This window comes from Triturus cristatus, chromosome 3_1 (genome assembly GCF_964204655.1).
Source record: "Triturus cristatus chromosome 3_1, aTriCri1.1, whole genome shotgun sequence".
Taxonomy (NCBI): domain Eukaryota; kingdom Metazoa; phylum Chordata; class Amphibia; order Caudata; family Salamandridae; genus Triturus; species Triturus cristatus.
This window is the reverse complement of record NC_140583.1, coordinates 921,114,461-921,139,607: the sequence shown is the minus strand read 5'-3', so window position 1 is coordinate 921,139,607 and position 25,147 is coordinate 921,114,461. Positions and strand designations below refer to the sequence as shown.

The following is a 25,147-nucleotide window of genomic DNA, read 5'->3' as shown; positions in this document are numbered from 1 at the left end:
GCCATGAAAGTGGTTCATCAAAGCCTGTGTCTAAATTGCGAGATGGGCTACAGGTCGGTGGTTCAGAGAAATCTGTAGCCAGAAATATGTTCGATATGCCAACTCTCTGTGTGGTCTGCAACTTGTGATGAATATGGTCGTAGCTTGAAACTCGAACCAAATGCAATACCTTCTTGTATTTGGTTTGAGTAGAACGCTACGCGGTACACAATCGGGACGAGTTCGAGGGAGGAAAGACACCGGAATCTTTGGTGGGCTAACTTCTTCAAACACCATTTGAAATAACATTGCGACGGGCTACTTTAATCCCGGTTCAAAATACTGAGGCTTCTTTTCCTATTAATACGGATACCTCTCTATCGTAAAGATACCACCGCTGCAAATCTATCGTCCTTATTTTTTGGGCCATGCTGACATCGATGTAGTTTCAAGCTACGACCATATTCATCACAAGTTGCAGACCACACAGAGAGTTGGCATATCGAACATATTTCTGGCTACAGATTTGTCTGAACCACCGACCTGTAGCCCATCTCGCAATTTAGACATTACATGGAGCGATAGAGCATTTTCGACGGCCGCGAGCAAACTTTGGAACTCCCTTCCATTAAATGTAAAGGCCATTCCTCAGCTCCTGCCCTTTAGGAAGGCTCTTAAGACATGGCTATTTTCCGTGTAATATTCCTTCTGAAGCTGGTGTACTAGTGGACCTCTTCTGGACAATGATCTATAGCGCCTTGATGCTCTTGCGCTTTATAAATAACAAATCAAAAATGAGGCTTAGCTTTATCAATGAATCATGGAAGCATTTATTTGTACTTTTATTAAGCCATAGGGAGGCGAGGCTAGATTTGACCATTTCTGTTATCTAATTTACCATTCTGTTCTATTAGGGATTTAGATGTGTCCTATAAAGTCGATTTTGAGTGTTGGGCTTCAACGATTATGGAGATGAGATCAGTGCGAGATCTTTTTTAATAGAGAGGGTTTCACTTTCAACCATTGCGGTTCAGAAGAGTCTTCAGGAATGAACCAATGAGCACCCTGTTTAACAAGAAAGACAGTTCGGAAAGTCACAAAGTTTGCCAGGTTTACCTCTGCCTCTGTTTTATCCAGCTTAATTTCTGCATTGAGATACTTTGCTTAATCCCTTTCCATAGAAAGAACCGAATTACTTCGTCTTTTAAAAAAAAAAGTGGGTATTGATGATTTAATTAATCATTGGAGTAACCTTCATTTTTATTGTTTCCACTCACAGCAACCAAAAATTTAGTTTTGGCGACCAAGTAGGTCTGAAATTCTGCCCTGTTCGATGGTATTTGTTATGTCTGATCGTTTTTAGGCAGATTGTCGTTAAACCATATGCCAAAATACTTTAGAATCCAGGGTGCCAAGGTAGGCCAATATTTCTTGTCAGGTCTGAAGTACAAAAAGGACTTCTAACTTCTGATTGATCTCTTTCAGCTTATGCCCAGAAATGGTGGTGTATCATATAGTACCAACACCATTCAAATAATGTCATCACCAAATTTGAATTTGCTTAGACTTGCTTGTGGAATTGGCTAAGAGACCTTAGCAAAGTCTTTTTCTGATTTTAATATATCACCACCACAAATGATGTGATATTTTTAGCTCTTTCTAAAACATGACAGAAAAGCCTTGTGTTATCCCTAAAATATCTATTCTCCATGAATCTTGTCTGATTTGGATGTATGACTCCTGGTAATATTTTTTCCAATCTATACTCTAAGACTTAGGTATACATTTTGAGTTCAAGATTATTAAGAGATCTTAGTTTATATTCCTTAGACAGATATATACATAGCTCTATACTATCTTTATTTACCACCACAATCATAGCCTTAGCTGCAGACCTCGAACTCCTCCAGAAAAAGCAAAATAATTCAAAAAGTGGGACCTTCGTCTGGTCCCAGCAGCTCTTAGAAAATTGTGACATTAACCCATCAGATTCAGGTGATTTGTCACATTTTAAATTTTGCAATACTTTGAGTACTTCTCTGTGCTCTAATGGATCTTCCTAAAGTTGAATGTTTTTTTCTGAAATGAACACATGGGTAATATCCTGAAGATAATTTGTACTCATGGCAGAGTTTTTGGCCGAGTTGGGTGGGGTTATGATTTCAAGGCGTACTATTTAAAGATATCCTCAATATTCTGAGCTTTCGTGTGGATCTTATCTGCATCATCATTATGGATTGGATATTAATTAGATCTGTTTTTCTATAATTTAAGATATTTTTCCAGCATACTGTGTTTTTTATTATACAAACACAGATATCATAAATATGGTCTCTGCCCTAGAGGTAAGAAATCTTCTGTATTCATATTTCGTTTATTTAAGGACTTCATGCTGGCACCACCTTGGAGTGCATAAATTGCAATTCCATTGGTTTATTTCACTCCGCATTTAGGATAAACTCTGGTTTGCATTTTTGTTTCTTTTTTGCCATACAACTAGTTAGTACAACCCCAAAAGTAGTTTTCAGTGCGTCCAATGGATTCTAAGGAGAGGAGCAGGGCAAATATGTTCCTAGTAATAGTGGAAACGGTTAAGGAGAGTATGTGGTTTATCTTTAGATTAGTGAAAGGGGCTAACAAAATAAATAACATTAGTATTCAGTTCTATTTTTGACCTTTTCCTGGCTTTTTAAAAAAAAAAAAACCTATTTCAGCATTTTAGTTTCTACCACTTTTCCTGAGAGGTTATTCCATAAATTGTGTACCCTTTCTGTGAATTCACAGTCCCTTTAGTTTTATGTCACTGCCTTTAGTTCTTGTGCCGGTTTTCTGCTGAAAATTCTTCCATCTTGAAATATATTTATACCTTTTACATTTTGCTCCAAATGTCTCCAGTTTTTCTTTATTGCAGAGATTTGGCCTTCATAAAGTGACACAAAGCTAAATATGAAGCCGTCCCACCAATATTTATTAGAGTATCGCCTCATTTGTTTGGTTGTTAATTCTCTCTTGAAGATCTCTTTTATCCCATTCCACTCAAGAGTTATGCGTAATACATTCAGGTTTTTCTTGTTACAAACTAAGCGGTTGCTTCATAAACTGCACTCCCAGCTTTTCCAGATTATTAAATGTTTAGGTCTGCTTGGGAAGGGCTTTAAGTCTTTCAGATTGCAGCCTTTCGTGGGATCCTAGAAAAGCTTGCATGCAGTGACAGGTAAGCAGTCATACTTAAACTAGGCCCATTCAATAGTTCTCTGTTTTATTTTGGTTATTGAATGCAATGAATTGTTCCATTGGTGATTTTGTTTATTTCGTGTGACACGTATGTTGTGTGTAATGTGCAACTTGTCCCCGCACCCATCTCCTGATTTAGCCTGATTTATTTTTTTTTTTACAGCTTTGCATTTGTGTTTGACTTGCTGTTTAACACTCAATTCTACTCCCATTTGTAGTTGTAGGTCTTCCTCATCTTGTGAGACATGTTTCTAAAGGACAAACAGTTTATTGGCCAAATTAACGATTTCCCTTTCCCTCGTGGATGGGGGGGTGGAGAGAGAGAGGGAGGGAGAGAGAGAGAGAGAGAGAGAGAGAGAGAGAGATGGTGTGTGTGTGTGTGTGTGATGTTGTGTGTTCGTGTGGACTTGATCTAACAGTTATGTCACTGTTATTTCCTTTTCATATGAATTATAAATCCTATAACAGGTCTTCTGTATCATTTACAAATTCACATACCTTGCTTAACAAGGGGTCTGCAATACCGTTTGTGAATTCTTTGAAAATCATCAGTCCAGTGTGCAGTTCTACAGAAATCTACTGTTCTGAAGTATGTAATACCATTCTACTCATTCCTTTTGTATTTGTTTTTTAACTTGCTTACCTTTGTTAATAATTATTATATTGACATCTATTACACTCTTAATCACTATACATTTAAGTAATGAAACGGATTTATTTCTACATTTTGAAGTTATTTTTGTTAAAATGTTTATTTGACCAGTTTTCTTGCTTTATTTTACTGTTGTTCATGGATGTTGTACATCCAGCACTTGTTTTTGTTTTTTACCCCATCCTTTTATAATCCATACAGACTTTGTATTCCACTCATTCACATATTTGTATGCCTGAATTATCTGAATGGATTATAGGTATTTCTGGAGGAAAAATATATATCTTTGAATAACCGCTCCAAACTTCAGATGGCCGGGAGGGGGACGGAATGTCACAGCAGATTTGTGGAGCTGCCATTTATTAAGAATTAATCCTCCCGGAGGATTAAAGGCGGCTCTCAGGCTGTTCTGAATAATGCAATATTTATTTCAAACAGCTGATGAGTCGGTTCACCCCTAAAATCGGTCTTTCTCACAATCATGGCAGTACACAAAGGTGACGTGTGTTTTTTTCAGTGAAACATAGAAAGAGAACCAACAAAATGGCACTCCATAGACTCGCCATCTTTGTGTGGTGTCTCAAACAATTAACCAGAAACGCGGTAATTCAGATATTTGCAAAGAAAATATTTATGAAGAGAACAATGAGAGAGCTAGGGAGGCAGGGGTGCGTCCATATCCCCTGTAGTATGTATAAGTTTTATCAAAACTGGACGAACCCAAAGGTGTTGGTACGATCACTGACAAGCAGTGCTTGGGCACCCACCAGGTGAGTAAAAGGCCCCTCACACACCAACCTAGTTGGTGTCATGCTTCATCATAGGGGCCCCAACCGGGTGGCCGAGCGCCTCCCGGTTGTGCTGCGACGCCTGACTACAGCGGAGCTGGTGTGGTGTAATAGTGTGATGTGGTGGAAGTTTAAAAATAGAAGTACCATACTAGTTGATGGGACAAATTACCTCAGAGTGATTTAAGGGTAAGAAGGAACTGCTAAATGGGCTTAAGTAGGCTCTGTGACCAGATGGCAAATTCAGTCCTTGTTCCTATAGTTAAATCGATGACCAAGAGATAGGTCCAATTTATAATACTGTGAAAAGATCATCCTTATCATAATGATTTCATTTTGTGTTGCAATATTATTTAACAAGCATTGGTATAGCCAATATGTCTCGCCTTTGGGACCTTATAAGTGTTTAGTTATCCAGCACAATATCCTTGGTGCAACAATATCAAGTGTTGCATGGCTAAACACTTATAAGGTCCCAAAGGCGAGACCTATTGGCTATGCCAATGCTTATTTTAAACTAGAAATTCGCTGAAAAAATCAAAGGTTTCAGCGAGGTTATAGTTAGGTGTTCAAATGAGGTGAAAACTAATGTTTTGAAATCAAAAACCTTTGTAATTCACTAGTTCTAATTTTCAGAAAGAACTATAACTTGTGCCCTGCCATGCACTGCTTATGACCTCCTATATTACATCACTCATGTCATGTTAAATAACATCGTTGATGACATCACTGATGACTTAGTGATCATTGTCACACCATCCTATAGGGTTTGTGGACTTTAGACCATTTAACACTCTACACCTGTGGGTGTATTTCTACTCACCTTAATGAGATTACCCTCTTACAGACTTCATATGACCTGAAGTTTTAAGTCACAATTTTGACAAGTATATATTTGCCACTGTTAAGACACCTCCTGTTAGGCCCTGTGGTCAGCACTCCGTAGTTTAGTAAAATATGCCACATACATTTCTTAGATGAACATAATGGCATACAATGTCAGAGCCCTGCTCACAACACCAGTATATGATAAACCACCTCGAAGTGGGACACCCCTACCTTATAAGTTATTCATTAACCAGCAGTGCCTCAAAATCTTTGTGAAGTTCTAGAAATAAACATTTACAGTTTATACCATTTCTCTATTCCACTATAATGCAACTATTTAACATGACCATGTGCAAGAGAGTAGCCAGAAAATTAAAATACCTCCCACTTCGAACCATATCTCTTTTGGCTCCAAGCAAACGAAGCAAGTCAGCATGACACACCTCAGAAGAGCGCTCGTCTCTTAAATCCAAGTTTTTATCTAGTCATCCTTCCATCCACCAGCTGATATCCACAATTTCACCTTTACATTCATTCTTTCACTTATCAATCAGTCTTTCGCCATTCTGTTCGTCCCCATCCATATCCATGCCTATATATCCAACTTCAAACCTATTCATCAAATCTGTCTGTCTATCTATCTACCTATCTATCCACCCACCCTTTCATTCATCCATCTCTCCATCCACCCGTTCACTCTTCCATTTATCCATGCTTTCCGTTTCTCATCCATCCATCCATTCATCCACCCTGTCACTCCATCCATCCTCCCTCACACATCCATCCACCCTTTCACTGTTCCTTCCACTTATCCACCCACCCATTTACTCTTTCACTCACCCATTCAGGCTGTCACTCATCCAGCCATTATCCTCCCTTTCACTCATCCAGCCATTCTTTTACTCATCTATCAACCCTTTCATCCATCCACCCTCCCATCCATCCACCCTCTTTCACTCATCCTTCCTTTTATTCACTCATTTATCCTTTCACTCATCCCTTCATCCTTTCAGTCATCCATCTATCCTTTTGCTCATCCATCCTTTCACTCCATCCATCCATCCATCAATCCTTCCACTCCTCCACCAATCCTTTTGCTCATCCATCCTCCCTTTCACTCATCTCATCCATCCTCCCTCCCTTTCCCTCAGCCACTCATTCTTTCACTCACTGACTCCTCCATCCATTCACCCATCCACCCTCTAATCATCCATTCACCCTACCTTTCACTCACTCATCCATCCACCCTTTCTCTCATCATCCGACCACCCTTTCCACTCATCCATCTACCATACCTTTCACTCATCCATCCATTCTTTCATTCATCCATCCCTACACCAACCCTTTTACTCATTCATTCGTCCATCCATCCTTTCACTCACTCATTCACCATTGTGTGCCGAGCTGCAGACAGAAGAGTCCCATCAAGAATTCCACCCCCACTGTAGATGCTAAATTAGGTGGTTCACGACCACCCAGCTCCATCCTTTCACTCAACTATCTACCCACCCTCCCATTCTCTTCATCTATCCAGCCTTTCACTTCACCCACCCATTCAACCTTTCACTCCTCCATCCATTTTTTCTCATTATCCATCCCCCCTTTCACTTACCCAGCCACCCTTTCAACTATCCATCCACCCTTTCAACTATCCATCCACCTTCCCTTTCATTCATCCTACCATTGTTTCACTCATCCATCCTAACATCAATCTTTTTACCCTTTTGCTCACCCATGCACCCTTTGACTCACACACCCACCCTTTCACTCACTCAACTCTTTCATCTTTGTCTGCCGAGATGCAGACAGAAGAGACCCATCAAGAACACCCCCGCTGCAGAGGTTGAAGGTGCCCCTGGGGCATAGAGTATCTGGTGGTTGATAAAAGAGCCATGAGGTGGAATCAAGGCTATGTATTTTTGAAATTTGACAGCCCTTACACTCAATATCGTTCGTATTGTCCAATGAGCAAAATTATGGGCACCGGCACCTATTATTTTACTAATTAAGCCTCTGCTCAAGTGTTTCCAAGCATATCTCTCTAAACGTCAGTGCATAACTGGAGGGTGGGAGGGGGTTAACAACACCCCTGACCATGTGCCTAGGTAGCCACTGATGTTTAATGTGTTGTCAACAGCAGCTTTAGCCTTTATCACAGGTTTTTTAGAACAGGCTTTGGCTTTAAGCTACAACCTACTGTCAAGCATACCTCTGCAACCCACATCAAGTGCTTGCAGCCTTTACCTTGTTTAACGTCAGTAAGATTTTCCACCCAGAACTTTAGTGATTTGTAAACGATTAATCATATAACTTTTAAAATACACAATTAGGGGCGTGGCTAAGATAGCGGCGGTGTAGCACCATTCTTCAGGGGGCTCCGCTCTCTGAGACCGAGGAATAGGCGTCCAAAGGCGGTTTTGAGACCAGCAAGCTTGCACAATCGTGGTCTCAGGTCCTTCGCAAAACACAAGTGGCGCCGGTGCACCGGTGGTGAAGAGCTGACTTCGGTGTTCGGCGGCCGCAGCAATCTAGAGAGCCCGGAGGTAGCGTGATCGTCTGGGCCGCGCCACGTTGACCGTTGGTGGGGGAGTGGCGCAGAGCCCGTGCCCCAGATGACAGTACCGCTTTGTGGACCCGGGGTCCCCCGATCGCCCTGACAGTGCTGGTCCTGACGGGAAGGCCCCCAGGCATTGGATGTGACCCGGAGGTGAGGACGGCGGTATCCCCCGGAGGGGTGCTCGCGGCCTAGGGGTCTACGGCAGCGGCTGAGGCAGGTGTGGTGAGCCCGACTGTGGTGCGGCAGCCCGAGCGACGGCAGCCCCCAACAGTGAGAAAGAGGCCTGGGGGAGTGCAGCGCAGGGCCTGGCGTAAGTGTTGAGCCCGGCCCCTGCAGAGGTGTGGGGGTGTGGACGACGATAACCCCCGGAGGGTCACCGAGGCCTGGGTAGTTGCTGCAGAGGCAGGATGGTGAGTCTGGCCGCGTGGCGGAGCCCAGAGGATCTGGGCGGCCCTCTCCCCTGGGGTGCTTCATCTGATTCCCGGACATCAGTTAAGGGCTGAGGGAACGTGGACGCCCTGGGGACAGTCGAATCGAGTGGAGCACTGGTTGTGTGGCGGCCAAGCCGAGCGGGCGCGGAGCTGGAAGGCAAGGCGTGCTGCCCTGGGAGGCCTCTTAAGAGTCTGGACCATCGACGGGGGAATCGGCTGGATGGCCGGACCAGCTTTCGTCATTGAGGTGACCCGGTTTCCCCACTGCTCCCCACCCAAACCCCCGTGGGTTCCGGTGACGGCAAGGACCCCCAGGCTTGGAGGTGGGGCCCCCGTGGGAGTGGTTCCTGAAGGGGGAGGAACTGACACCCCAAGTGGGTTTCCACGCAGCGCGACTTGTATTGCGGTGCCCCAAGCTGCAGGAGTGGGAAGCGGGGAACCGACTCTGCTGGAAGTGACACACATTGGAGTTCAGGCCACGTTGCGCCTCTGCGCTGACTGATACGAGTGAATAAGGGTGAACGGGTACCCTGCACCTTCGGGCGGACCCCGCAAGGCTCACGCGCCTGTTTGGACTGCCTGGGGGTTACGCTCAGGACACTTCTCTGATGGCGGACTTAGAAGTGCGCCAACTACCACGGACGCTCGGTGATAGTCGGACATGGCTACCCACAAGGGCAAAAAAAATCTCACAAGTAAGGAAGCCTCTATCAAAGACTTGCTTCAAAAGCCGGGAGGGAAGAAGGCGGGGGGCCTTAGCAATGATCCCCGAGGGTCACATCTCAGCGACGCCATGATGGACTCGGCGGATGGGCCCGTGGCCGAGCCCGTCGCAAAGGAATTTATGGAGCAGCTCTTTGGCACGTTACGCGACGACTTCGCTGGGCTGCAACAAAACCTGGCAGCCGACATTAAGCAGCTCCGAGCAGATCTTGGCGAGGTCAGGGATAGAGTGGACACACTGGAACGTAATGGGGATAGGCGGGACGAAGAGCTTGCTGAACAGGCCCGTGAACTCATCGCCCTCCGGGAACAGCAGGAGGATCTCTACCTTAAGATGGAGGACCTGCAGAACCGCTCAAGGCGCTCCAACATTCACATTAAGGGCGTGCCACTTCAGGCGGATGGTGGCAAGCTTGAAGATTGGGTTCTCTGCCTCTTCAGGCACATGGCTCCCACCCTGACGGATCAGGAGATCACGCTTGATCGCACACACCGCGCTGGGCGCCCTGCCTCGGGCCCCGGTCAGCCGCAGGACATTCTGATCTGCCTCCATTCCTACAGGCCGAAAGAGATCATCATGGCTGCCACACGTGACCGTCCAACTGTGGAGTTCGAGGGCCTCCAGGTGGGGGTATACCAGGACCTCTCACGCATTACTCTCCAGAGGCGCAAGGAGCTGCGACCGGCTACGACCTTCCTTCGTGAGCAGGGAATACGATACCGGTGGGGTCACCTGTTCAGACTTTCCTTTGTCTGGAACAAGGAAACACATGGAGTACGCAACCTGCAGGAGGCGAAGGCGGTCCTCGGACTCGCCCTGGCATCAGCTGAGGATTCAGACAGGGCGGACGGTGATCCATTGAAGGGGAGACTGCGGCGGTCAGGCAGGAGACAGGGCCACAGGAGGGTGACCCAGGTGAAGTCCACCGAGGAGGAACGCCGTGCGGAGAGGGAAGCCCTACTGCAGCAGGTGATGGACCAGTAGGACTCTACCACACAGGCAGGGGTCCGACCTGCCCAGTTACTGCCCTGAGGCCAAGAGTCGGGAAGAGTGATCTGAGCCTAGTATCGTGGGAGGTCAGTCCTGGGGGGGGAGCCCCGTCCTTGGAGAGGTGATGACTGATCGTCGGACTCATTGACCCTTGCACAGTGGTGCATTTTGTTACCGTTGGAAGATGACTTTGCCATATCTCTCTGTTTACTCTCCCTTTGTTTTTTTCTCTCTTTTTCTCACTCTCCTTTTCCCTCTCTTTTCCATCCACGAGTGGGCTACAGATCTCCTGCAGTCGGTGGGACATACTGATATTCAGCGGACAGGTAGGGTGAATCTTCGTCTCTGGAGGATGGAGGTGGCTGGAGGAGACTGGCTGTACTGTGGTCCCTTAGGTGGGTGGGTGGTCCTGTTGTACGCAGGGGGTGAGGTGGTCGGGGTGCTCTGTTGGCTTCCCCTTAGCTGGGCTGTGCTGGTTCTCTGCTTTGCGGCCCTGCCCAACTTCCCTTTACGTTTGAGGGGGTCGCCTTGTTGCTTTGGGACTTCGCCTGGTGGAGCTGCTGCGGATGGGGGGACGGCTGCCGCTGGGACCAGGTGGTGGGGCATACAAGAAGGGGGTGGATGCTTGGCAGTTATGGTTTTTATCGAACATGACCCGTCTTAAAGTAGTTATCTTGAGCTTCAATGTGCGGTGCCTCCATTCCCCGGCGAAGCGGCGAGCGCTTCTTGCCTTGTTGAGAGAATCTAAGTGCGATATTTGTCTATTACAGGAGACTCTCCTCATGCGGGCAGACTGGGGGCGACTCCGCTCTAGATGGTTCGATCGACAATATTCCTCCTCTGGACTCGGGAAGAAGGCTGGGATGGCGATTCTTCTGGCCACGCATTTTCAGGGCACAGTGGTTTGGAATATCGCGGCAAATTGTAACAAGGACCGGAGAGAGAAGAGGAGGGAGCTGGAGGCTCAAATTCGCGAGTTGGAGGGGGTCCACCGCCGTACTGGGGTGGTTCAGACAAGGCGATTGCTTACTCAGGCGAGGAAACAACTACGGGCTTTAGATTTGGACTGCGCCGAATATGCCTTGCTCCGCACCAAACAACGCTATTACGAAGGGGGGAACAAAGACGTTAAATTATTGGCGCATGCTCTTCGGGCTAAAACGGCGTCACGTCGGGTTGCGGAACTTATGAATACCCGGGGGGAGTCTTGCGAGCGGATCGGGACATTGCATCTGAATTCGAGGCCTTCTATAAGTCGTTATATTCCGCTGAAAGTCTGGACCCCATTGCAGCTGCAGCATATACGCAAGCGGCACCGGTGACGCCGCTATTAGACTCCATTGCGACCATGTTGGAGGCGGACATCCGCCCGGAGGAAGTTATATGGGCTATCCAGGGTCTTCCGGCTGGTATAGCCCCTGGCGAAAATGGCTTCTCAGTAGATTTGTATAAGGTGTTTGCGTCTGACCTGGCTCCTTTTTTGGCGCGCCTCTTCAACTCTTTTAGCTTCACCGGGAAACTCACCCCCTCGATGACCATGGCTGAAGTTGTGGTCATACTGAAACCAGGGAAGGACTCTCATGAGTGTGCTTCATGCCGTCCCATCTCCCTGCTTAACATCGAACTGAAGATCTTTATTAGCATTCTGGCAGCGCGACGCGCTCCACATATGCAAGGTCTGGTGGACCCAGACCAATCGTGGAGATGGGACTCGGCGCTTGTGCCATCTCTTGGATAAAACGAATCGCACCCAGATTCCGGCAATACTTTTGTCAGTGGATGCCGCAAAGGCATTTGATCGGGTCCACTGGCCCTATTTACATCAGGTTCTGTGCCGATTTGGTCTTGGGGGAACGGTTCCGGAAATGGGTGAACTGTGCGTATGAAGGGCCGCAAGCCCTGATTAGGGTCAACGGGTTGGTCTCCCAGCCTTTCCCGGTCCGGCGTGGCACGCGTCTGGGGTGTCCGCTCTCCCCTCTCCTGTTCGCGCTCTACATAGAGCCGTTTACTGAACGAGTCTGCCACCTTACTACAGTCACCGAGATCCGGATGGGAGACAGGGAGCACAGAATCTCGCTATACGTGGACGATGTGCTCCTTTTCCTCTCCAATCCGCTGTCCTCTCTTCCACCCCTTCTGGCTGAGGTGGACGCCTTTAGCGCCATGTCGGGGTTCAAAATTAACTTGAAGTCGCAGGCATTGAGCCTCATGATCCCGGCGGCGACTCGCCTCCAACTGTCGCAACTCTTTCCATTTTCCTGGGCGGTCAGTGATAGCACGTATTTGGGACTTCGGGTCTTTTCGACCACTGCGAAGACGGCCCAGGTGAACTACTCGGACATGCTGGCTAAGATCCATAACGACCTCACCACCTGGAAGAAGCATGCTCTTTCATGGTTGGGCAAGATAGCTGCGGTTAAAATGACAATTTTACCCCGCCTGTTGTACATATTGCAAACGCTTCCCCTATGTCCACCGCCCACAACACTGACCCAAATGCAACAACTAATAAATGGCTTCATTTGGGGCAGGAAGAAGCCGCGCATGGCTCAACACCACACGTATTTGTAACAGGAGGACGGAGGTCTTGGGGTGCCCCACCTGGGCCGGTACTATGAAGCGGCGCAGTTGCGCTGTATGGTGGAATGGTACCAACTGGAGTCTGTAAAGCATTGGTGCTTTATGGATCGTGGAGTGGGATTCATATTTGGAAAGTTCCTTGGCTCCCGCGGCGACACCGCCCACCGGGTACCTATCTCTCTCCGGTCTTGCGCTCTACCATGACAGTCTGGGATAGAGTACAAGAAAGATGCCAGCTCTCTACGCCCATCTCACCCTTGACCCCCTTTATTGGGAACCCGGACTTCCCTCCAGCTCTCACTGGGAACACCTACTTGAAATGGCAGGAGGCCAACTGTAAACGTATCAGTGATCTTTTTGATTTACTGGGCATTCTGGACGTCCCCCAACTTGTGTCTCACTACGGGATCCCCAAGGAAGCGTACTGGCAGTACTTGGCGCTACGCCATTGGGTTTTACAGCCTCAGGTGCGTCCGCATGTAAGCCGTCTCCTTACGCAATTTGAGATTTGGTTTATCACCAGCACTTCAAATAAACGCCTCCTGTCGGACATTTATAACTTTCTCAACAAGGCTAAGAACCCTTCTAAATCCGCAGCGAAGGTGGGAATCTGAGCTAGATAGGGAATTCTCCCCGAAAGAATGGTCTGACATAATACACAGGGCTCGTGCATCATGATGCAGCACTTCAGGGGAGATGCTCTTAAAAATTGCGCATTACTGGTATTATACCCCGGCACGGGTTCCTAAGGAGAGGGTTCGCTGCAGCGATCTTTGTTGGCGCAAATGCAGTCAGGTGGGCACTTTATCCCATATTCTTTGGTATTGCCCTAAGATACAGTCGTTCTGGGATTCAGTCTTGCCTCTAGTTGACCATATATACCGAACAGAACTCCCTAGATTCCCCAGATACATTTTGTTAGGACTTCCCAACCCTCTTACATACCCTCTTCGTTCCTGCAGAGGTAGGGCAATTACTTTGGCATTGGGAGCGGCTAATCAGGTCCTCCTGGCGAGGTCAGGCACGGAGATCATCCCAACCAAGCTAGATTGGCTACACAGACTGTGGGAGGTGGTCGGGATGGAACGGATCACTGCAGGGCTTCATCACACAAAACCAGGGGGTCTACAGTGGCGTACCTCTCCTCTGAGTTTGTTGATCTTGCATGCCCTCGATATCTCAGGGTTCTGCGAATCCCCACGACCCCTCCTGCGGCCCTACCCTCACAGAAGAGACCTCGGCCTTGACTTCCTACCAGACCTTACTTTGAGCAGTGGGTGGTTCTCGGTCTCTTTGTTCCCCAACTGATTTCTTTCTATTCTTTGCTAAACTCTATTCTCTTTCGACTCCCTCCTTGTCTCTTTCTTTTGTTTATCTCTGTGTTCGCTTTAATAAAACTACTGCAAGTTCCCCGCCGGCCTGTGGTTGTAGGTGGGCGTATTATCATTTACGACAAAACTTAATAAAACGATTTAAACCATAAAATGCACAGTTACATTTATGCCAATGGCTTACGCCGTTTCCATGCTATCAGTCCACATATGTACACCTAGCAACTCTAGCAAGTATGTGACTACGGTGTTATAACGGATGTCATCAATGACGTCATAAATTGTCATTTAACTTGTCATGGGTGACAGTAGTACCAGTATAAAGACTGATGGAAAGTAAGATTGATGATTGTTTGCATTCAAAACAAAATGTACACAGAAAACTACAACTTTAAAAAAAAAAAAAAGGTTTTGCAAAACAATTGTGCAAATTCAAATGCCGTTTCTTTGAGGCATCATTTAGTAAAATGTTTAATGCATATCATTATTTAAATTTAAAAAGCAAGGTTAATGTGGCAAATCTGTGTAGAAATGAAAATAATTTAGGTGGCCAATTGAAGGAAGTCACAAGTGCCAGGTATACGTCCTTACACTGTTGCAGATTTACTATTGTAAGGAATTCCCTAGACTTTACAGTAGTAGGCCAGGAACCTGTACTCCTGGTCAACTTTGTGATTTTTTCCGCTTGTCTAAATGTACACATATACTCTCCTTACACTCTTTTTCTTGCCCTGCTATGTGAAAAGTTTTTCTTCTGCCATTATCGAGAGTACATTTCCAACCTTTTCCAAAATTTGAGGAGTTGGTGAATAAAGTAATTTGTGGGTGTGCAGACTCGCAAAGCATTCTAACCCCGGTACAACTTTTTCTTTCCTCCTTCAATGCCTTGTACTTGGATGTGTTAAAGGTGGCAAACACTCAGCCTTGCTAGAATCCAAACTCTAATATAATATTGACCTTAGCAAAATCCGAGAGGCTATTATCAAATCTGTGCTATAATGAAAATGCTGCCATAATTTGGCACCTCACTGCATGGCACCAAAATGGACGTGTGTTTTTTGAACCTGAAATAAAATTCAAGTTAGTGGCAGTAACTTGCTTTTTTTTTTACTGACCTATTACTACTCGAAGACCTCGAACAGAGCACACTTGTTAACCAAATTTTATAGATACGAGGTAGGGTTAGTGCATATTTTTACATTTCTTTTAAGAATGGCTTGAAGGGCCTCGTTTGGTCTTACTGCATGCACCATCCCCAAGAGTGCGGTTGCCTTTCCTCATCTTTGTTTCTGAAGCTCATTGTAATTTATGTAGCTATATTTCTTTTTATTACCCTCATTAGTCACAGGTACTAGATGGAGCTCAGTAATAAATTAATGATAATCCTGTCAACATTTCTCTGAGTGCTGTTTAATGAGTCATACCATGGTCTATTGTTTTGCCGCCTTTTCAGTTGATTGCCGACCCCTCTAAAACTTGTATTAAAATGGATAACCTCTCTCCATCGGGATGTAACCAGAAAACGTGACGGGCTTCCAGTGATAACATTTTTCATGACTAGAAAGTTCATTGTGTTGCATGAACTTTTTCGTTTAGTCTTATGCTGCTTTTGTGGGACTTGTATTTGCCTCTGGATTCCATTTTATCAAAGAAATACTGAATTATTTTTTACTTTTGCAAATTCACTTGTTTTGTTCATATAGAGCACCATTAAAATGCTAGTACATCGATACTGCAGCTCTCCCGACACAAAATAGCTTCCCTAATACCGGATGAGTTCTCATTGAACAGAACAATTACAAAATGGAAACCCTAGATTCCATCCTGTCAATTCCCACCCACTGCCGTTGTAGACGCAACTTGAGAAACATCATTTGGTCATGTAACGTCAATCAGTCACTCTCGTCCAGGCATTCGGGTGTCCAGGTTTGCGGTCTTCAGCTGTGATTCAGTCAAAATACTTGTTCGAAAAGTTTCAGTGCTCTGTACAGACCCTTGCCATGTATTCCAATGCTGGCTTTCAGATTACTATAAATATATTTCTCTTTTGTTAGCTGGTTTGAGAGTCTCTCCATTGCATTTGTTTCCAGAGCTTGAAGTACCAAATATGTTTCACTGGGGACCTACTTCCAGTATTTTGGTCTTACCATTTTGCCAGTCAGCAGCTTCTGAAAGTATCTGTTAATTCCTTTCAATTTCCAGGCCTCTGATCCATTTTTATTACCAATTCAGAATTAAAATTCAGAAGTGGACATCTCTGTAATAGTTTTTTCCCTAGCTAGGATCCCTGCCTGGTTTCTGAATCACTACCACTCAAACCTGCCCTGCAACATTGAGTTAGTAATCACTCTCCTGTTGGCCAAGAATTGGAATAGTTTTGTAAGTGTGAAAGTGAGTTGCCATGCAAACATTTAATAAAATTCTTCAAGAAATGCTTTGAATGATTTTAAACTACTCTTAGCCATTAGTATCTCAACTTCTATAAACTGAGAAGAGAGTGCTACTCTTTGTGTAGAATCTGTTTGTTTAGAAAACTGTCCTTATTGCCCCTCGCTTCCATATCGGAGGTGTACATTCTCGTGTTAAAATCTCTAAAAAGTTGCATTTTCTCTGTTAAAACTACAACCAAACACCCCTTCCTCGAAGGCAAAAGGGATGAGATATGCCACAAATGTGCTTAGTACAAGGTTTGCACCAGTTCATTGAATAGCTCTAGAAGCTGTTTTTAGACCCACCACTAGGTGGCTATTTCACTCATGATAATGACAAAGAGCCAGGAAGTAACTGAGTCAGCCTAAAGGAAATAATTTAGTTCCTTAAGGTATCGCTGCCAAATTATGAGAATTTCTTGTATAAAGTGTTTAAAGTTTCAGGTTTGTGTGTTTGAATTTGAGACTTCATTATTAAGGGCTTTTTTCCCAATTCAGAGACCTCCAGGTTTGTTCAATTGAGCGCAGATGTTGCTACATGGCTACTCTCGGGCCCTGACATTTGTTGTCAAAGGCAAACTTATTTGTGGTTAACACTACCTTACATATGAACTCTATTGGTACTTCTACATTAATCTACTAGTTTTTTTAAACCCTCTTGTTTCTACCTTCCATATAGTCGCTTGTTGCATCCACATGTACAATGATCCTGAATCTAAAGTTACTATCAGCTAATTTGTTTTAATAAATCAAGGCTGCCTATTATGATTTTATCATTTTGTATCCCTTACATGTGATTCTTATTTCTCGGCAGATTTTTTAGAACGAAGTCTGCAATCTGAGAGAGGTTCTATTAGTAACCCAATTATTGATACGGTTTGTCTTCCTGGTTGTTGAAGCACGTGTCCATAGTATCGATTACTTATGCCATATTCACCCGTTTTTGTTGTTCGTCATTTTCTCCTAGGGATTTGAGTGGTTGCTGCTCTTCCTAAAATTCTAAAAAGAGCTTTTTTTATCTTCTGTTAGAAATATTCAACATTTTTCAGTGCCATATTGTTTTGGCACCGTATATGTGAAGCTGTATCGAAGTTGGATATATGGGTGATTTAATCTTAAGGTTTTAGTTTTTGTGTTTTCATTTTATTAATGTTTGAGAAAGGCCATGGAATTGTCCACAAGTTTTTTTTGTTTTTTTTCCCCTTTGACTAGCGCACTTTATGAAACCTGATTCACGAGTCACAATAAAATAAACTCTCTGCATAAAAGTGGACCAGCATCATCCAGAGAAAAGAACTTAACTAAGTTAGAGGATAACCACGCTAAAATAAACATCTATTTTCAGAACCCCTTATCGTACTTAAAAGCAATTCAGGGCAAAATTAGGACTTTGCTCTGGGATGAGGGCGCGAATAGCAAGAAATAAACTTGAAAGGGGATGATATGATGGAGAGATTGCTCCGCCTGACATCCAGAAATACTACTGGGCTGCGCAGATAACTGCCATTAACCACTAGGTTTTCCTCCCTGCAGAAGAGCCTGCGTTCCTGTAGGTCGACATCCTTCACGTACTAAAAACTAATTAGCAACTCACAGGATGGCTTGTAATCTCTGTGGGAACAGCGGGCACAAGATCTCGAGGGCCTGGAGGGCAATGAATAGCCGGCAGCCCTGGCGTCAATGAAGGAGATGGCACGGACGGAGTTCCTCTTAGTGCAGCTAGAAATTCTCCCCCAATCCTGCTATGCACAGACCACCATGGTAAAAATGGGTAGGTCAAGTGAGATGGGTTGTCGTAGGTTATGCGACCAGGTTGGTACATTCTTTCACATTATATAGAACTACCCAGCTTTGGGAGTCAGTGGTTGTTTGTATGAATGAGATGTGTTGGAGCAATATGAGCGCTTACCCAAAATGGTGCCCATAGAACATCTCGGATGAGACCAATCTAAACCTCATGGAGCTTACATGGATGACCCTGGGACTGACAATAGCCAAACAAAATATTGTGAGACTGTGGGGAGTGGAGCAGGCACCACAGTCTGGGAACTGGAAGCGGGACATGGATTGGTGCATGTTGGCTGAGAAGGTGCTGGGTGATTGCTGTGGCTGTCCCCACAAAATGGGTAAACTTCTGGGGAAAACTGAACGAATACAGGCACAATCCTTGCACTTCTCTTATTGGCTCCGATGTATCCTTCCCTAATCAATTTGCATTGGATGTTGATGTTCATGATGCTACAGGCGGGAGGGTAGGGGGCACAGGGAATAATTTTTGTGGGGCACTACTATGTATGATCATGCCGGTGGACAGCAGTGTATTGTTTTTTGTTCTTAACTGCTTCATCAAAAAAAAGATTTATGAAAAAAAGTTAAACATGGTTAATATAAACCACATAATGTCACATCTCAGAAGTCTACATGAGGACTGAGCATAAAAGGACTCCGAAAGTAAAGCAGAAAGGTACAAAGGGAGTAATAATAAACACTAAAGAATCCTCATGACCACCTCCAGTCTATTGTCAATTTGCAGCCCCCTTCAGAACGCCGATATTTGGCCAGCACTCTCTTCTCCTATTAATCAAACCAACTCTGCAATGTAGCATTGGTGATGCCCTTCTTAACATAATCTAAGCTATGCTGACAGTGCTCAATTCACACAAACACAATTCCTTTTTTCATTAAACCAGTCAAGGGACTGAAAAACACTGCAACATTCTGAACAAACTTGGAGTAATACTCCATTAGCCCTAACAAGTCTTCCTCTCATCTTTGGTTTCTGGCACACACATTAGCTAGCAACCCTACCCAAGTCTGTTTGGGCTTTGTTTACTCTCTGGATATATGAGGTAGGCCAGACTCTCTAGTGCTCACTCTAAACTGATATTTTCCTGCCGTGATCTTCAAACCACATCCTTCCAGTGTAGATAACGACCCACTCAAAATTCTTCTGTAAATCAGAATGTCATCATGGAAGAACATAGCGTTTCCTATCGCTGTCAAAACTCCTTTCATCTCTCTGAAAGCTATCAGCAACTGACAACAGATCAATGGACACCCAAACAAGCCTGAATGCACCCAGTGGTGTAACAAATTATGTGAGGTTTTTAGAAGAACCCTCTTCCACCTTCATTTGAGGGTAAGCTGATTGCGGCTTAATCAGGCACTATATGCCTCTACATCATCTAGGTGATCAATGCTTGATGAGTATTTGGGAGGGGATGTTGGTTAACCCATATGTTCTTGTTCAGGTTTCTAAGGTCAACGCCCATATGAAGATCTTTGCAGCTTCCCTTAGGGTTGAGGACAATGTGCACTAGCCATTCTGAGGCCTCTGTCACACCTGCTTTCACCAACCTCTTCTACTCTTCCCTTAAAGGCTCCTTCAGATCAGTAGTACAGTGCTCGCCTTGTGTACCAGAGGCTTAATTATTCTCCTTTATATGATGGTGCTCAGACCCTTTCTGCAGTTCCCACTCCTCAGCTAACACGTCAGGAAATTTACTAAGCATATATTTTCTTCCAGTGGATATACTAAGACTTGTTCCTTAGCAATATGATTAAGTGCAATTGCTAAATCCTTCTAATGCTTCCAGCCTAACAAGTTATCACTTCTTTTTGCCACTTGCACCTCACCCCTTAACTTCAGTTGCCATGCATAACAACTTCAGGTTAATATCCACTTCTCTCAGTTTTTCCATAAGCTCACCTAGTCATTGTCACTCATCAATGTATAAGGCAAACGTAAGTCTGGCAGTATCATCATTTCTTCCCAGTCCAACCTCCGATCACTTGCTGGCGTCTCAGCATGGTCTTGTGACTAGATCACACAAGCTTCTTTTCCTGTCCCATGCTACTCTCCAGTGGATGCACTCTTACCATTTCACACACCCTCGCATAGTGTCCATGTTTTCGACTTTAAAGGCACACTGAATGCCTAGCAAAGCGTGCTATGCTGTTCAAATTGTGTCCCAATTTGCAACATACAAAATATTTTTGCCTCCTGAAACTTTTAATGAACTCATTTGTGCTGGACTGCTCATACCACCCTTAGCAACTTCATTGTTTTCCTTCTAAGCACAAGATTCACACTCTTGAATTCTGTGAGCTCTTCCACATGACCCAGCACGCTCCTTGCTCTCAAATGTGGTGATAGGTTCTTTCCGCCACGGATTCCTCGCCAATTTTGTTTCCTGCATTTTGGACCTATTTGTGCACCTCACCAGCTGCCCACTAATTTGGAAATACATCAATTCTCCCAATACTTGTGGCATTGTAAAATCACGTAAGTCTCCGTCAGCACCTGTGACCACTACATGCTATACTAACTGCCACAACAGTGTTCCCCTTCTGTAGATGAAGAGTGGCTTGAAAGCCCTAGGCTGGCACAATATCCACTTTCCGCCTTTCAAGCATGCTACACTAATGGCTCACAGGAATTTTACTACTGCCTCCTGTGATTGTGCTGATACCTTGTCTTCCTGCCAAATCTACAACTGGCCTTCATTTCAGAAGCACGCAGTTACAGCAGACGATACTTCATATGCATGCTTTCACACATTGGCCCAATCCAATATAGCCTACTTATTTCATGCTCCTAGTCTCGTGTCCTCCAAGGAGTAGTCATTGTGCCTGTATTTATCTAAATATATTTAATTCACACTCCTTGCGATCATTATCTTCTATCCCCTGCTGGGTGCAAGGTCAGGAAAGTCTCAGATCCCCAAGCTAATATGTATGACTTCTTTCCTTAGATGAAACCACTGCAGGAGAGCGAGCATACAGTGGAGCGTGTTGGTCCCTTTCTAAGCATGCACTCACTGACTCAGTTTTTCCTACACCACCAGTCTTTGATCCAATCTGTCTCTCTTGTGGAAAGTGGTTGTCCATATTTAACTTTAATTGGCAGGATGGTAGAGTGCTGCACAGGTTGATGGGACACCGCTGCCCCCTGCACAGCTTGCCACGCTGTGTGTTACACTTGCTGTTTTAATTCATAACACTGGCGCATGAATAGATTGAAAGCTATTTATTCTACGCAACCATTTGCACCATCAAATGATCCTTCTTTGTGGAGTAACTAAGTAGCAACTGACACAAATGCCAGTGCATTCTGAAGTGATCTCATACATTCAAGTAGGCAGTAATGTGACCAAGCCATATTCTGTACGTATGTAAGCATAGAAACCATTGACTGCGGATCCAACTTAATATAGGGCTCAGTAGCAGAGAATACAAGGAACCAACCTGGACCATCGACAGTTTGCCACAACATCTGACGCTATTAGTACAGATATCAAGATTGTGAGTTCTGACACCATACAACACTTAATCCTGTACTGGTTCTTCATAACCCACCAGTTATTCACAGAATCTTTCATCTCTTTTTGTATTATCAGTTAGCATCCTATATTTAGTAGTTCTGCCCCCTTTTTTTTTCTTTAACCTCCCTGTTTATTTCTGGAATTGAGCACCCTGGTGGGCCTGGACCTCAGAAACCTGCCTAATGGCACTTTCCTCTTGTCTTTTTTAAAAGCCAGTAAGATTCCACATGTAATTCATTATTTAAAATTTCCTATTCTTTATACCTTCTATTTAGAAGTCCATCTCACAGTTACCCCTTCCAGTCAAATGTAAGGAGCACATACCACTGCATGTCTTTATTGACTCAAATTACCTTTTGTTTGCCTGATCTGAGCCCTGCCTGAAAACAGTAAATTATTGATAGTGGTCCAAGCTCTTTTATTTGAAAATAATGGCTATAGTATTGTAACTTATCAATTTCATTGTTTCTACTCCAGAGATGTCAATTTGACTCTGTATGAATAAGCTTCCTGGATGTTGCCTTTGCGGGCACTCCATAAATATTCTCACAAGCCAATTCATTCAACACATACTTGTATTACTTTGCCACGTTTTTGCATGGACAGCAGTTCCTGTATGCTAAGTACTTAAATCTGAGTGAATCAGGTTTTCATTTCAAGTACCGTCAGGCAACCCTTGGAATAAAGAATAAATATTAACAAATTTGTGATCCTGATCACACGGAACTCAAGCAATATATGTAATTCTCGATCCTTGCCAAGGATATGAGCTTGTCCTTAATAGTACTAATCTGTAGGAACCTAGGCATTGTCATTGATGTAATGAGCTTGGTCAGCAGCTCAAACGTTCTTCTGCTCAAACTTTCGCGACAATCTTAACCTCCCATTCTTTCACCTCTCCAACTTGGTAAGGACCTTTGCCTCATTTGATATTCATTTTGGTAATATCAAAAGTCCATACATCCCAGAGGTCTAATGCAAGACTGCAGAGTGACCCTAAGATTGCCTTTAACCTAATCTTCATGTGAAAGAAATTTGATCTTGACAGCCTTTTGGTCTCCATGCTTGACTCAGTCACTTTTATCTTAGTGGGTTTCCCAATTCTTCCGACTATTCTCTTTTTGCGCTATCATCATAGTCTTCCTTACAATATTGTCTTTGACATTGTGGTGGGCATTTTGGCATAACCTACTCTCTTTGTGCTTTTGCCTTCTAAAACACCCATCACCTTGTCTTCAGCAAACTAATGACAAGGCTTTCTCCTCAAACTTAACTCAACCTATTCTGTCAGTACTTTTCTTCTCTTGTCACATAATAGCACCAAGAACCCCATTCCAAGTAGAATGTTGCACTTAAAGTGGTATACATTATACTGTTTCTAAAACGGTCCTTACTTGAAAAGGAGCCAAGAAGTGAGACTTTACCTAAATTTTACAACCTAGGATGGCCATGTTTTGCTGGTGCAGAGTAGACTGGGCTCTCTGCAAATCCTGCAATTCTACACAAACTGCATCAGTAATGCACTGGATTATCTTAATCACTATTTGAAAAAAAAGCTCATACAGTGTCTGAATAATTTAATTCAGAATGGTGGCAAATATCTCTTTACATTTGTTTACCTTACTGTATGTACATTTTTGTTTTCAGGCTTGAGAAGCTCCTATGCTAGCCAGCACAGCCAGCTTGGGCAAGAACTGCGGTCAGCTGCATCACCCGATTTGCACATCACCCCCATCTATGAAGGGAGGACATACTATAGTCCTGTTTACCGCAGTCCGAATCATGGAGCAGTGGAACTGCGCCAGGGGTCTCAGTCAGCCATGTATCGTACTGGATCAGGTAGGGTGTATTCTCTGTGCAAGGCCTACAATATCTGTTGTTAATGGTAGTCAGGGATGTCGAATTTCTGTCGCCGTACGCCACAAACTCAGTTTGTGGTTGGAGACAAGTCTTCAGATCTGTTCTGTCCCCTCGACAAGCTACCTTTTTGGCCCATATACCCTTCTGTAGCATAAACCACTTGGCTACCAGTTTACAGGATCATGGGATGGTTATGTCAAGGAGGCACCCTCTAATGCAAAGGCAAGATGCATAGCATCTGGATTTACAAGCTGTTCAATATCATATATATGATTAATTTTTACGAAGGTTTTACTTTTAGGGCAGGTCCTGGAAAACACTAAATCGAGCACCTGTCTCCACTTGCATCACTGATACAGTGATTCCAAAGATAAGTATGTAAACATATGTTTAAAATGTAATAATTTGCGGCTTTTGCTAATGCAACCATAATGCTCCTTGATTGTTTGCAGTCTGTCCAACAATACAAGAGTAATCTCCTGTCTTAATATTCCTGCCTTTTAATCCAGTTGAATCTACTTCTCTGCCTTATTGAAAACATTGAAGGCAAACAGAGGGAATGCAGAAAATAAAATCAGTCGACAGGGCTATATTTTCACGTGTACAGAGATTAAAACCGAGGCCTGCTTTTTCCAGAGCATATAATTAGCAAATTGTTGCAGCTGGTAAACACTGTCCATTCAGTGACTTAGTTTTGTGTTAAAACTACACTAGTTTTGCCAGTCTCGGCAGCAATTCTTAACATTTTTGCATCCAGCTGTACTGATGTATGGCATCCAAGGGAGTCCAGCTCTTTTAAAAAAAAAAAATCAAATATGTAACATTATAGAGAACACATCTAGTCTACAAATAAAATCATCAAAACAATAATTAGTAGATGGACATTTGGTTTAGGAATAAAGTGCAGCTAAGAAAAAAATATTGGCAACTAGAAAAATAATTTAATTTTTGATCTAATATCTCTAGTACATTGATTATTACATTATATTTTTGATGGATGATAATTCTTAAAAGATTCAATAATGAAAATTGGATGCAAAACCATGTACAATTTTTAAAATCTTTTTTAATAAATGTTTTTATGACCCTTTCAGCAAGTATTTTCTCGAACATATAAAGCATAACTTGAAAACATATTATTGTCAGAAAGATCCTAAAAGGTACCATCACTATGTGCATTTAGAATCCACATATCAACAACAGGCCCTATAAGACCTTCTCCCGAAGGTCCATGGGCTCAACACTGATCCTTTCTCAATGTCCATTATTGAAATTGTCCAAGAATCTTGGCATAACCTTATCCGATGCTTCCATTTCACCCCTCTCCTTTCAAGTCCTGCCATTTAGCCCAGATATTTTTTAACTTACAAGCGCATCCTTTGAACCGCGAGATGGTGGCCTAGGCTTGCAAACAATAGTCCATGGTCTTAGACCATTCTG

The 25,147-nt window shown here is 44.0% G+C and overlaps 1 protein-coding gene across 5 annotated transcripts in view; it reads left to right on the top strand.

Moving 5' to 3' along the window:
• Positions 1–25,147, top strand: part of PKP4 (plakophilin 4) — a 693,496-nt gene that overhangs the window by 479,473 nt on the left and 188,876 nt on the right. For 3 of the 5 annotated variants that reach the window (XM_085645508.1, XM_085645506.1, XM_085645507.1), the window contains one exon: positions 23,495–23,686. The exons of the other annotated variants lie outside the window; for them this stretch is intronic. In XM_085645508.1, the coding sequence (XP_085501634.1) occupies positions 23,495–23,686 (192 nt within the window). The remainder of the gene's footprint in view (positions 1–23,494; positions 23,687–25,147) is intronic. 5 annotated transcript variants of the gene reach the window in all.